Source organism: Asparagus officinalis, chromosome 4, assembly GCF_001876935.1.
Source record: "Asparagus officinalis chromosome 4, Aspof.V1, whole genome shotgun sequence".
Classification (NCBI taxonomy): domain Eukaryota; kingdom Viridiplantae; phylum Streptophyta; class Magnoliopsida; order Asparagales; family Asparagaceae; genus Asparagus; species Asparagus officinalis.
The window spans coordinates 135,407,331-135,423,134 of record NC_033797.1 but is presented as its reverse complement, the minus strand read 5'-3'; the positions used below and the strand labels follow the sequence as shown (position 1 = coordinate 135,423,134).

At 36.2% G+C, this 15,804-nt stretch overlaps 1 protein-coding gene across 1 annotated transcript in view; it reads right to left on the bottom strand.

Annotated features, from left to right (window-relative positions):
- Positions 1-15,804, bottom strand: part of LOC109839465 (ubiquitin carboxyl-terminal hydrolase 3-like) — a 31,495-nt gene that overhangs the window by 15,115 nt on the left and 576 nt on the right. Inside the window, exon 4 of the mRNA XM_020407891.1 lies at positions 8,039-8,144. Within this exon, the coding sequence (XP_020263480.1) occupies positions 8,039-8,144 (106 nt within the window). The remainder of the gene's footprint in view (positions 1-8,038; positions 8,145-15,804) is intronic.

Genomic DNA, 15,804 nt, shown 5'->3' with positions numbered 1-15,804 from the left:
AGCTAGAACTATGCAGAAATTCTTCAATTTTGGATAACACATTCAGCTGCCTCCAAACACCTATATCTAAATATAAAACGAAATCGGAAGCTTTCCTTTTCATAGAAGGTGAAAGTTTTTCTTTGGTTGCTTTGAAAAACAGAATATCAGCATTGTGATCAAGAGGGGAGGGACAGAAGTACACTAGTGTCACATTCAGTGCGGATAAAAGTTGATCGATTCCTTTATCTTATAAGTCTGGAAAATTGTATATTTGAGTGACATAGAAGGACAAATTTTCAAAAGAGCCCATTTATCAAATTTATTGGGCAAAATCGACCCCAGGCAAAAATATTAGCAAAACCGACCCTTTTCAGAAGAAAAATGTCGGTTTTGCAGCGGCTGAACCGCTTTTTAGCGAACTGCACGGGACTAGTAGTCCCGTGCAGCTCGCTTTCAACATCGTGACTAAGCTTTTAGCGAACTGCAGCGGACTAGCAGTCCGCGTGCCAGCTCGCTTTTAACCCGTGACCAACTCTTTTTGTTATTTCTCTCGTGACCGACCCACCCCCCCCAAAAAAAACCCGAACCCTATCTCTATTACCCGACCACCCCAAACCCCGAACCCTATCTCTACTACCGACCCCCCAGCCGCCGACCCTTTCGAGCCCGCTGCCCTCCTAGGCCCGACCACCGCCCAAACCTCGAACCCTATCTCTACTACCCGACCTTGATCAAGCCCGTTGCCCCTCCTAGCCCGTCGAGCCCGTCGACCCCCGCCGACCCCACATCCTCCAAGCTCCGATCAAGGTCTGTTTTTTTTAATTTTGCTGTTAATTTTTCACTGTTAATTTTAGGCTGTTAATTTTGCTAGAATTGAGTAGGATTTAGCAATTATTTACATATGATTTGGGACCTAAGTCGTGTAATTTTGATGCAATTGGATTAGTTTTTTTTGTGTAATAGGATGAATAATGTGATTTGGGAGTTAGGGTTTAGCAATTATTTACATACGATGAATAATGATTAGGGTTTAGCCATTATTTGGGATTGATTAAGGTATTAAATTTGATGAATAATATTATCAATTATAATAGATTATTTTTCTGTGATGGACAGTTGATTTTCAATTTCGATGGCGAACTCCATACCCATTATTTGTTTCTTCAATGGGAGCCTTGACGTCGGAGTGAATAATTTGCCTATGTATGATGGAGGTTCTAGGAAAATGTTCATGCTATCTAAGACGTGTAATTTTGATGGAATGACTAAGAAAATACACAGAGTTACTAAAATTAAGAAAGAAGAATATGTAATTAGGGTGTTCTTCAACTGTCCGATAAATGAGAGTAGAACTATTGCCGTGGAGATTACCGATGATGAGGAATTGAATGACATGAAACAATTAGTCGAGAAGCAAGCGTCAATTGAGTTGTTTATTGAGAAGTATCCGATTCAGGAATTTGCACAAGTGTCACGACCTCAAGGAGAGTTTTCTCGGATGCTTGACTTAGACAACGAGTCGAGTGGTTTTATGACATCTCCAAGTCAAGAGCCGTGGTTTCAACCACAATATTTAAGTGGGTATTCTATCGGTGGGACGTCAACTAATATATTTAACGACGCTTCAGGTCATGTTACAGGTTACCCACCAGTCGGAGCAATTATAGAAGATGAAGCAGATGATGATTCAGATCATATTGAAGAAGATGGCGTGCAAATTGATAGCATGCATGTGGCAGCTGGAATCGATGATGACGCCCATTGGATGGAGTAATTTAATGTTAACAATGATTATGTGGAAGCTGAAGATCCGTTGCCCGACGAGTTTCATAATGAGGATTGGATAAATACTTCTCAAGCTGGATTTGTTGATGTTGGTCCAAATTTTCAACGACCTGAGGACTTCACTTTTAAAAAGGGGGATCTATTCGAGAGCAAGGAAGCACTGATCTTTACAATTCGAGAATGGTCCATCAAGAATCAGGTCAAATTCAAGCCGGTAAAAACTAATGCAACAAATTACAATGTGAAATGTTTCTTTAACGAGAAGATTGAAGTAGAGAACGTAAATGAGCAAGATGAGAGAAATAGAAAATGTCCTTGGTTGCTAAATGCCGGCGTAAGAAAATCATCAAATGGGCAATTCGTAATATCTAGATATTACAGACTTCATACATGTTACAACCCGTCGGTGGATGTCGATAATTATTCTGCATCTTCTTTTTATATATGTAAGCTAATTATGCCTGAAGTTAGAACTGAACTTGATCTGAATGCAGGTCAGATATTTCAGAGGGTATATGACATGCGGGGGATTAAGATATCTAAGATATTTCAGAGGGTATATGACATGCGGGGGATTAAGATATCTAAATATAAGGCATATGATGCAAGGAGAAAAGCGTTGTCTAAAATTGGGATTAAGATATCTAAATATAAGGCATATGATGCAAGGAGAAAAGCGTTGTCTAAAATTTTTGGAGATTAGGAAAAATCATATGAATTACTTCCACAGTATCTTGAAGCTATCAAGCGAAATAATCCGGGTACTGAATACGAAATATTATCCGAAGAGATTGCACCGGGTATGGAGAGGTTCACTCGAGTGTTTTGGGCATTTGGTCCTGCTATTAAGGGCTTCACTTTTTGTCGTCAACTATTGAGCATTAATGATACACATTTATATGAAAAGTACAAAGGCGTGCTTCTTGTGGCGATCGGTGTAGATGCAAATGGTAGGTTATTTCCTCTAGCATTTGCAGTCGTGGAGGTGAAGGATACGTCTAGTTGGAAGTAGTTTTTTGAACTTATATACAAGTGGATTCCAAGTGTCCGTGCGCCAAGAATAATTACTTTTATCTCGGATAGGATGAAAGGAATTATAATGGCGTTACATGAGGGTTTCAGTACACCACATCACCATCGATATTATTTAAGGCATATAAGAGATAATTTCAAAAAAAACACGGTGAGATTAATTTGTAAAATCTTATGTGGCAAGCCGGGTGTGCAACCAACACATTAGTTTATTAACATTGCAGGGAGAAAATCAAGTCTTTGTCATTAGATGCACATAATTGGATTGAAAATAACTTGATACCTCAATTCGAGCATTGATAGGCATTATGTAAGGATGAAGGTGTGCGCTTTTGCATGATGATAACTAATTTCTCCGAGAGCTTTAACGGCATTCTTAAAGGAGCACGAGCTATGCCAATACAATCTTTGGTTGCGAGAACGTTCTATAGACTAAACGCATACTTTAACAAAAGGCGTGGTGATGGCATAGACTGGACAACACGTTACACACCAAAAAATGAGGCCATTTTGCATAGAAGAATTAAGGCAGCAAGATCATGTCAAATTACTGTATTCAACGATAACGAATGGCAGGTACAGGATTGTGACGGTATCTACACTGTTAAACTATTTGATGTTGAATGCACTTGCACATGTAACATACCACAACTCTAAAAAATCCCATGTGCACATGTGCTTGCGGCTTCTTCCAATCAGTCGGGAGGTGCTAGAATTCCCTATAATCGGTATTGCTCGCCTTGATATTCAACAGCTCACTATCAAAAGACATATAGTGAGAATTTTCATCCACCTGATGATAGTCGGTATTGGTCTGAATATAATGGATCGCATATAATTCCACCTTAATACCGGAGACAAGCAGGTCGACCACGATCTGTGCGAATTAGGAGAACCATGGATCAAGGGCGAGAAGGAGTTGTCAAGCATAAAAAATATAGTCTTTGCAAACAACCGGGACATACTCAACCTCGTTGTCCATCTAGACACAATAGATAGTAATTAATTGGTAATTTATATACTTTTTTTTATTTTTATATACTTTAATAAAAAACTTAATTACTATTTGATTGATTATTGACATGTGTATAATTGTATGTGCAGGTTTGTACAACATGGATCCTGGGTCGGTTAGTGATGAGGTCTTATATGACCAGGCTCAACATCGTTCACATATTATATCCTGTACAGAGGTAATTCAGTTACTTTATAATTGTAATATTTGCATTTACATAATCTTGCATTCTTATACTATCATTTGCTCTACAGAGAGGAAGGAGTATCGTTTTGGTTGATCATAGTCTCAGCCATAGTCGTTGGCGGTTAGAGGATGAGCGTATCATATCAGCTGTAGGACGGGCCGGCTTCTTGACTTGTTCAAAGCTTCGTTGGATAAAGCTCGATTGGCCCCTACTCACCACGTTGATGGACAAATGAAGACCTGAGACCAATACTTTTCACCTCCGAATGGACGAGGCTACCATTACTCTACAAGATGTAGCCGTAATACTCGATCTCCGCATAGATGGTCCGTGCCTAACCGACGCTGATAGTGATGTATGGCCGACAAGGTGTGAGCAGTTGTTAGGTATAGCTCCAGAGTCAATGCCTCGAGGAAATATTAAGTTGAAGTGGTTGAGAGAGACCTTCTCAGTACCGTTGCCTGTTGATGCCCCACAAATATTTGTTGACCAACATGCACGTGCATACATTATGCACATGATTGGTACTATATTATTTCCAGATTCAAGTAAAGATAAAGTGCATGCGAGGTATGTGTATTTATAATATGAATCTGTATTTCATTGAATTAGCTTATTTTAAAAAATTGGAATATTGTGAAAATGCTAGATGGTTACCACTCCTCGAGGACTTGGACGTATGTGGCACAAAATCGTGGGGTAGTGCCGTTTTGGCGTACTTATATAAAGAGATGTCCAAAGTGGCATTGATGCAAAACAGTGAGCTTAAAGGGTGTTTGAGCTTATTGCAAGTATGGGCATGGGAGAGACTTCATTTGAAGCCGAGACTATGTACGAATTTACAATTAGATGGACAAATTCCACTGGGATGCAGGTATTGTATTTTTTATGTAGCGAATATAACTGTAGTTATCATTGTGGTACTAAATGTATGACCAATATTTTTCTGTAGATGGAATGTTGAAAAATGTTATGACGAGACCCCGGCTCGACAATTAGATTTCTACCGAAATGAGCTTTGACCGTATGAAGATTTTTCAGGTATCATTGCCAAAAAACAATTAAGTTTCTTCTACATATCAAATTTATATCATTGCCAAAAAACAATTAAGTTTCTTCTACATATCAAATTTACTTTTCTGATATGCAACGATTAAATTTCTGTAGATGGAATGGGAGCCCTACATATCAAATTTACTTTTCTGATATGCAACGATTAAATTTCTGTAGATGGAATGGGAGCCCTACACCCAATTTCTACCTCAGCTACCCCTAATATGCACAGAATACCAAGTGGTATGGAGAGCTAGAGTTCCTCTTATATGTTTGGAGATAGTAGAAATACATGTACCGGACCGCGTGCTTCGACAATTTGGTCGTACACAACATGTTCCGCAATTTGTTGAAACGATAGAGAGGAAGGCAAAGAAAAGAGGCCAACAAATAAACTGGATGGTCGTGCATCAAGCTTTTATACACAGATGAAATGATAGACATTTTTGTATTGTCACCCAAATTGAACCAACTCCTCGGGAATCAGATTACTACACTTGGTATTAGGGGATAACCCGAAGATGGATACTTCATGCGATGACAATACCGATTGAGTTGCAAAGAGGATATGTGCCCCAGGGTATAGATGAGAGAGAATTAGTAAGTATTTTTATATTTTGATTTAAGTCCATTTTTATTGGTATTGCTCAATATTGCTAAGATGTGATGAAAAATTTGTAGGTATCAGCAATAGATGAAGTTCAAACCATTGCAAATCGTGGCTTGGAATTGGCTCAAGCAAGTAATATAGAATTAACTCAAAATTTACATTCTTTAATTTGAAAATTTAATATCAAATTTTGGATTTTTTGAACTATCTATCGCAAGTAGAAATCCCGAAGCACATGAACATGTATCAATATATCAGTCCATAATGCAGAGGCTTCACCAAGCCTTACACCGAACTCACGAAGATCGTCATGATGGACGGGAGGTAACGCCATTCGTATACACACGACAACAGCGACAAAGTCGAGGACGACGCAGAAATAACGATGAAGCTGGACCTTTCCAATGTGTTGACGATGGAACCGGACCGTCACAACTCCAAACGCAACCGGATCACGAACTCGTCGAAGGGCGGTATGGAGGACGACAAAGACAAACGAGGAGAAGAGTTCTTGGATGTATGTAAACTACAAGTTATATACATTACAAAACTATTTAGGGATGTGACATGGTTTTTGGATTTGTAGTCGAGACTATGGTGTGATTTGTTGGATTTCTAAGTAGGTTTGTGGTGTTATTATGTTGGATTTGTTAGTGGGAGTTTGTGGTGTGATTTGTTTGATTTGAAATAAGTATGTGGTGAAAAATGAGTATGTAATTTGTTAGTGGGAGTTTGTGTGGATGTATGTACAGGGACTACATGAAATGCAATGGTGAAATGAGTATGTGATTTGTTAGTGGAAGTTTGTGTGGATGTATGCACAGGGACTACATGAAATGCAGCCAATAAGTGCACAAAAACGTGCACAGGAAGTGCACGGGACTAGCAGTCCCGTGCATTTCGTGTTCAGTTAACAAAATGCACGGGACTAGCCAGCAGCACATTGCCTCTCTGCCTAAAAGTCGGGACTAGCAGTTGGCCTGCCGAACACCAATTGCACGGGACCACTAGTCCCATGCATTTTGTTTTCATAAACGAAATGCATGGGACTAGTGGTCCCATGCACTTTCGCAGAAACCCCTCCGCTGCAAAACCGACCCTTTTCTTCTGAAAAGGGTTGGTTTTGCTAATAATTTCTCGTGAAGGTCGATTTTGCCCATTAAATTTCAAAAAGGGTTGGTTTTAAAAATTTCTCCGACATAGAAAGTAGAAACAACGACGACATACCATCGGCCATTAACTCTTATAGTTGTAGCGAATGAAATATTCCTTTGACCAGTAAGGTATATAGTTATGGACCTTATGGTAATTATTCATTACTGTACCGCAGTACAATTTTGGACATGTTCTACTTCACAGGAAAATCAGTGGATAATCAAAACAGGTCTGATTGAGAAGCTGATTTCTCAATTAACAGTCTTCCGGTACAGAAAAGAGAGACAATAGAAACTTTAGGGTAAAGTTGCAAAGAAGAAGAACATAATTTGAATTATTTACTTAAAACATGTTTAAGTTTAGCCAGACTTATATGCACTGATCCTCGAGCATAAAAAGTAGATAGCGGCGACCCTGCGAGGACATTCAGATATGACCTAGAGCTGTCAAGAGACCCAACCAATCAGCTAATCCTCTCTTGAGGTACGTGGTTTATTATGCATCCTTTTTGTCTTGTGGATGCTTACATCTTTCTCAATCAAGTATATATTCATGTAGCTTGGACTCTCTACATTCGCCATCTTGCCTCATTAAAGTTTTAATAGTGAAATGTTCCAGGGGCCTTCAACTTGCTATTTTAGCTGAAAAATCGATATGTGATAAATATTTTTCTAATGAAATGTCATGAGGAGCTTTACCCCACCATTTTAGCTGATAAAATCAATACAGCTACATATTCTCAATATACATGTTGGAATGGAACAAAACAATGCACAAACCCAATAAAGGTCAAACATAGAGAAGACAAAATATAAATACTTGAGCTATATTGTTCTTGAATGAAGTCTGACTACGGTACAACCATAAGCTTTTATATATTACATTAGACAAAAGCTAAAAAATGTTTAAAGCCATTGGCTTAGGACACAAGATTAGAGGCATAATTGAATCATGCAATCTTTTTATGAATCAAATAATCCAACCATATATTGGTGCAATGTCTATCTAGATCAAAGCGCTGTGCAATATGATTCATCTTCATAAAATCTGGAAAGACTGTCTATGAGTTCAAAGGGAGCAATTCTCTGTATAACTCAACATAGCATACAGTAATAACTAAAAAGGTTGCAAGAGATACAAATAATACATCTGAAACAAAGAACAAATAGGCAGTAAGGAGGCATTCACACGAAAATAGCACAACACGCCATAAACTTACCCAACTTGATTTCTGATGTAGCATTTCCTATAGCATGAAGAATGCCAACAGTTCCACAAGCATTACTCACTGTTTGTTTTGTGAAGTACACATTTTTACTTTGTTCCTGCAAAAGAAACAAAGTACAATTGATGTGTATGAAGTTCATAATTCAATTAAATTAGACATTACTATACATTTTAACAATGGAAAGAAAGGGGAAAGACTTCAAACAAGAAGGAGACTGAATTGAAAGTGTCTTGCCAACACCCAGGTTATAGATTTATTCAGCGGCGACAGTTTGACAGATTTGAGTGAACAAGGAAACCATTTGCCTCAATTACAAACAAACCTTAAAATGACCCACTGCCCCCCACCACCCCAAAAAAAAAAAGAAACAAAAATTCCAAGAAAGATTGTCTTTCATATTACCATAATGGAGCCAGAAAAAATGACCTCCAGTGGGACAAATATGGCAAATCCAATATTTCCTAACAATTTTTTTCCATTTTGCCACATTGAAGTTGGTAAGAAACAATAAAAAAAGAAAAGCTCTTCTGATAGGAGGGAACGCAACAAATTCGATTATTTTTTAAAAATGTCTTCCATTTTGGCACATGGAACTCGAATAGGGAAAAAATAAAGGTTTCACTCTTTAGTTTCTATGGAAATTTGAAACTAGAAAAAGAGAATCATAACAGAAATTAACTGATGATGACTTCCTACGAGTTCACCCATCTTAGTAATACACTAGCCCAAGCACGCTCGACTGCAAAGTTCTGAGAGATGTAGTGCATTGTTGTTTGTATGACAACACCAGCATGAACTCACGGATCTGCAGGAGCAACCAAAGCCTCTCGCCCCTCAAGAGCTGCCCTCTTGCCGAACAAGTAGCTGTAGGAGCACTCAAACTAGACTCATTTGATGTTGGGCTCAACGTTACCTGAAACCAAAGCAAACCCATTTGGGTCCCAATCTAATCCAAACTTAATGATTTTTGCACTGGGGTACAAGTTCAGGTCTTTGGTCTTTAGAGAATTAATTATTTCAGTTAATGTAGCTTGATAAATCAGGTTGAGAAGTAAACACATAGAAGTCCATTAGACTGGATTTCAAGTGTGCATGACATGTAATGCTAATCTGATTTCAGCGCCTATAGAACATGTGAATGGGTTAGACTATGCAAGAAGACAAATCCAGGTCACTTTGATCACGCAGTGGAAAGCCAGAATTTTTTTTCTTTGGAGGGCCAAAATGCAACCATTACACTATGCATCAGTTAGAAAAGCGTTTAAATATGATAATATATAATTAATTTATATATATGAAAGAAGAACGTAGAATAAAAGTTTTACAATTAATATGTTATAAGTTATCCTATGAAAATTTATTTCAAAAAGAAGAACGTAGAATAAAAGTTTTACAATTAATATGTTATAAGTTATCCTATGAAAATTTATTTCAAACAATAATAAAAAGAAAGAAATCTTTTATTTCAAAAGGCCTTGGGTCTTTTTCTACTGGTTAGGGGCTCATTTTAATTGAAATGAGTTTTTTTCAAAAGGATATTTAGGTCATTTTACATTTTAAAACAACAATGTCAAGAGAATTTTTTGAGAAGTGCAAAGATCAGAGAAGTTTTGTGAGACAGCCCATAGTGAAGAGGGGTTTTCACAAATTTTCAATGTTTGAGGGGGGTTTTCTACAACACCTGAAAACTTGAGGGGATTTACTCAAAATATAAAAAAATTTGAGTGGGGCTTTCTGAGACACGCCCCATAGTTGAGGGTTTTTTCGAAAATTAACCTAAGCTTGTGTTTTAATTAGAGATGGAGCATCATATAGTATGTTATTGTTGCATACACCTTATAGCATATTGTTTTTACACCTTTTTTAAAAAATAATATTGTTATACACCTTATAATGTCTACACAGTGCACACTAGTATATTTCACTTTGGGTTTGAAGTAAAGTATGAAAACATAGAGAGTTATGTAGGTTTAAAAGTACAGATAGTAAAATTTTGGGTTTACGAGTAAATCTCCTGTATATAGTAATCATTTTGTAAAAACTTAGGGGGCCACGGCCACCCCTAGCCTCCACCCCTAATCAGGCTTGAAGAACACTTCGATCACTATTGGAGGAACACATAAGAATGACCTTACTCTCAGAAAAATTGATCAACAGACATTCTCCCACACTTGGAAAAAAAGGAACTGCCTCCCACTTGGAAAAAAGGAAAAAAAAAACTTCAATAGACCATTCATTCCCTTAATAATTTTACTATGCCACTCACCCACGTTCAATGTCATGCACACATCGGGTGCACCGGAATATTAGTATGTATTAGGGGAAGGTCATATCCTCCTAGAATAGTATATTTTTTAATTATGTGCACATAACCATTTATAATCTTCACGTTTTGTATACTCTGTGAACCTATTATTACATTAATCATTTAAATTTGATGACAAATAATTGTAATCTATAACGGTCCTCAACAGTAAATGAAACTTTGTAGCAGCTCTTTCGTCTTTTTTGTAAATATTTATGTTCATAAGGTGAATATTTCTTGTCTGGACTTCAAGTGTGTAAGACGTGACGTGAATCTAATTTGATTGCCTAGAACATGTAAATAGGTTAGACTATGCAAGAAAATAAGTTTAGTAAAAAATGTTTCATATATGTATCATGGCTAGACACAAGACATTGATGTGTGTGTGTATATGTACGTGTATAATATACGTGTTTATGTATATGTATATGCATATGTATGTATATATGTATGGATGTATGTATATGTGTGTATCCGTGAAAAATTGGTATGTTCGGTACCAAGCATAAACTTGATGCCTAACAATTATATATGCTTTGAACGTGAAGGTTGCATCAATTAGGGCTGTAGTAGGATGAGGATTAAATTTTTTTTATGATTTTGTTAGCATCTCATTATATTTGTGCTTGACGGTCTGAAACAGAAATTAATGCGTATAGCACTCTTTATTTTTTCAGGTGATGTTTTCTTCAAGCTCAAGACCAAGGGCTACAAAAAAGAGTAAGTCTACATTCTCAACTTCCAAGTAGGAAGTCTTCATTTTCATCCATTTTTGCTTTTTAGTTATTTTGAGGTTTTGAGTAGTAGGCTTGGGCTTTATATATAGACTTTGAACGTGAAGGTTGTAGCAATTAGGGTTGTAGCCAAGTGAAAATTAAGTGATTATTGATGATTTTGTTAGCATCTCATTATATTTGTGCTTGATGGTCTAAACACGGATTAACTAATTCAAATTAATACGTGTGGCACTCCTCGTGTTTGCATGTGACGATTTCTTCAAGCTTTACGACCAACTATGTAGCACGGACACGGATCCGACACGGCCATCCGACACGCCGACACGAGGCAAATCCTAAAAAATACATAGGATACGTGTGTTCGACACGTGTGTCCGATACGGACACGACACGACACGGCTTCATGTTATGCGTGTCCGTGCTTCATAGACGACCAAAGGCTACAAAAAAAAAGATATAAAAGTTATGGGTTGGATGGCCTTCGTCGTTATCCTTATCATAAATTAGAAAATCATTGTTATTTGCATAGAATCATTATGGCGACTAATAGGAGATAAGTGAGAGGAGATAGAACAATTAATTAAGAGTGGAAGACAAATGGAGATAAAATGATGCACAACTCTATATTCACCTCGATCGCATCTTTAAGATCAAGTGGCATACAACTGGCATCAGCATGCTTGAAATGCTACATGTGTTTGGTCACTTTTATTTTACTTTTTTTTTATGAAGATGTGATTCTATAGTTAGGTTCTTGTGACTTCTAGATGTACCTTTTAATTTGACATTTTCATAGGTTTAGTATGTTAATTTCAGTAGGTCGCATACATAGAATCAATATACTCTCGGAAAAATTAAAAATGCAGTTGGCTATTGTGAATACTTCCCCTTTACTTCTTAATTTCACATATCATAAACTAATGATGATGATGATGATAAAGTTCCCACATTACATAAGGTGTCTTTCAGGCAATGTTGGAAGAAAAAAATGATAACACATCACCTTTTGTTAAGGTTAAATGCAAAATAACTTAACGCATAACGTAAGTTACGTGTTTTATTATTGATTTAAATACCTAATTAATGAAAAATATTCACAATGAATTTAATGAATGTGGAATCATCATAGTTTTCAAATATAGCATCACAATTATCAAACACATCATCTCAATTTCTCAAAAGAAACACATTATATAAATTTCTAACATCACAACTATATAATCACAAATTTACATTTTGTTCATAATTTCACATTTACTTTATTAGTCACATTCATAATTTCATAATTACATAGTGATGTCACCAAAATAACAAATGAAGGCTTAACAAACAATTCAAAAGTAAGTACATAATTACTTTAAATTTTAAGGAAGAAAATACTATCATGTCATTATTATAAACTATTTTAAAAAAACGTAAGTTATATTCATATAACGCAGGTTATATTCAAATAACATAAGTTATATTCAAATAGCGCATGTTATTGTAAAAACATAGAGTTGTAACATATCTACTTATTTTACAAGCTTACGTAGCGTTTAAGGTCTGTAGGTTACATAATGTAACATAACGAGTTATATAACGGGGGGTTTTCCAACTATGCTTTCAAATTTAATAAAAAATCACTCATTATATATATCCAAGAGTACCATTCATACTTTCCAATGTCTCAATATTCAAGAAAGAAGTCTTCATATCATTTTCCAGAAATCTAGTCGAAAGTCCCAATTCTCATTAATTTTTGCTTTTTTGTTACTACGAAGTTTTGAGTAGCAAGCTTGGGCTTTATATAGACTTTGATCGTGAAGGTTGTAGCAGTTAGGATTATACTAGGGCTAGGATTAAATGATTATTTATGATTTTGTTATCAACTTGTCACAGCATTATACTTGCGCTTGATAGTCTGAACACGGATTATTAATTAAAATTAATGCATGCGGCACTCCTCGTGTTTGAATGTGACGTTTTCTTGGAGCCCAAGACCAAGCGCTAGGAAAAAGGGAAAATATATAAAAGTTAAAGGGCTAGATGGTCTCCATCATTATCTATATCATATTACAAAATCATCATCATTTTCATAGAACCATCATAGGAACTGATAGGAGTTAAGTAAGATTGTGACAGGAGATAGAACGGTTAATTAGGAGCAGAAGACAAGTGGAGATAAAATGATGTGTGACTCTATAATCTCCTTGGCCACATTTTAAGACCGAGTGGCATACAAGTGGCTTATACACTTCCATCAGTATGCTTGATATCCTACATGTGATAGGTCACTCTTTTCTCTTTTTTCCTTACTTTTTTTTAAAGATGTGATTCTATTACTTTTTTTAAAGATATGATTCTATAGTTACGGTCTTATGATTTCTTAAGTATGTTAGTTACAATAGGTTGCATTGCATGGAATAAATATCCTCTCTGGACAAATAAAATGCAGCTGTCATTATCACAAAACTCACTTTACATAATTCTATCAATAAATTAGAATCTAATAATAATAATATTACAATGATGATGATGATAATGAGCATAACAATAATAATAAAGTTTTCTGGTACTCCCGATGCGTGCACATAAAATGTGAGAAAACAATGTATGGTAATAAACAAATTAATAATGTTCTACATAAAATATTTCCCCACGTTACATATGTATCATTTGAATTTGTATAGTGCATTCATTGCATCATGTGGCATATACTTGTTTGGATGGAAAGAAATCACAAATGTATTGAACAAATAAGGTATCCAAACATGTGATAAAAGAAACTTTTAAGTTATTATTAACGCTAAATGATGTGCATTATTAACTCTAAATAATATGATTTGAATCGCGAAACGCTCACCAGAGATCAAAAACTTCACATCTGCTTATTATTCTCTCTCAAATCCTATATGCATGTGTTGAAGGGAGTTAAGGATTCAGTTTTTCCTTTTTTTTCTTGAAGAGAGATGGAGTTATATGAAGATCTTTAAACGTGGGTGGAGTGATTGAAGGAATTTAGAACTTTTATTAGATTTTTTTTCCAAGTTTGTCCTTATTCTTCAAACTAACTTCCATTTTGTATGAATGTTGAGGGCATTTCTGGGTTTTTTTTAATGAAGCTCACATGACAAAAAGTGTGGCTTTTTATTTAAAAAATAGTAGCGTTACTTTTGACAGTAAAGATGTATTATCATTGTGATGGGCTGCCAAATATCCTGTATTTGGGTATAATAATACGTGCTGTCCAGAATTTGGACAATGACACAAACAGGAAAGATGAAGAGGAATCTAACACAAGAGAGAGGGTAAGAAGGAGACCTTCAAGGAAACAACATTTCATCATAACTATATACATTGACTCTTGGTGCGTATGACTACAATGTAATAAAATAATAAATATTTATGTGAATTTAGTGATCATGTAAACAAGAGAATATAAAAATTAAGATGAAAGAGATGGATACCACTAACAACAAAAAAAACAAAGTTCCTATCTCCAAGCTCCATTAGACAAAGTTCCGGAGTGTACAGATCTTAATGTTTTAGAAAGCGCTAGGCACTTATAAGCGTTGGACCAAGTGCCTAACACCTAGCCACCTAGGTGGGCACTTAAGCGGCACATATGCATTTTTAGCATCAAGAGAGGAATGATTATTTTCAAAGATTCAAACTCCAATCCTCGCCTTTTACCTAAGATGAACGTGGATATAGAGTTTGACCTGATCCATTTTGACTTTACCCATTATCGCCTTTTAAAAGGCAGCCTAGACCACACTGAGTAATTATATAGGAACTAACTCACTCAATACCTCCCCCTGCAGGCAGCAGAAAAAGTGTTGAAATACATCGTACATCTAGCTGTCTTCTCACCGCACAATATCAAGATTAACCATACTGACTCTTCCAACAAAAGGCAAATGCATTAAAAACATCACAGTCCTTTCACTACCTGTGTACCTCATGTTGCACTGTGCAGCGCCGATGGCAGTACTTGACCAAATTGAGAAGTGTGTGCACATATTCTTATGGGGTGAGGGAGATAGTAGAAGGAAGATTCATCTCCTGTCATGGGCTAATGCAAGCCAAAAGTTGGTATTAAACAGCTGAGACCTTAGAGAAAGGCGCCAGAGGCCAATGTGGCGTCGCCAATTTTGAAGCCTTTGAGGGGATGTCTTCCATTGGTTGAGGGTGGGTTTAGATGGAGAGTGGAGAATGGTGTGCAGATCAATGTGATGCGGGAGATTGGTTAGATTAAGAGTATTGACAGTTCCCAACCAGTTCTTAGTTCCACATGGTAACAGTTTCCAAGCAGTTTTAAGTTCTGTTGCAGTGCTCTTCAACTTCTTTAGTGAGAAAAATTAAATGATGAACAAACATCCTTACTTCCTTACTGTTCAAGTTGGTTTTCATATTATGGTTTTTCTAAATGCTAGAAATTTCAGGAACATTTCAAATATAGTCCTCACAATTAGAATCTCAACACATCTCAACCTCAAACTTGTATTCATGATCTAACTTGATATGATCCACGAAAATTGGCATCAAACAAGGACTCTTTGTGAATACCATAATCGTAATCACTGGATATTAAATCCAATTTCCATTGGTATAAACAGCAAAGGTAAATTTCTACATTTATGATGTTTTTTCTATAGCAAATCAGAAAATTCCGTTATCACAAACAAAAGATTAAAAAAGGAAACAGAAATTACTATAGTTTTAAATCATCG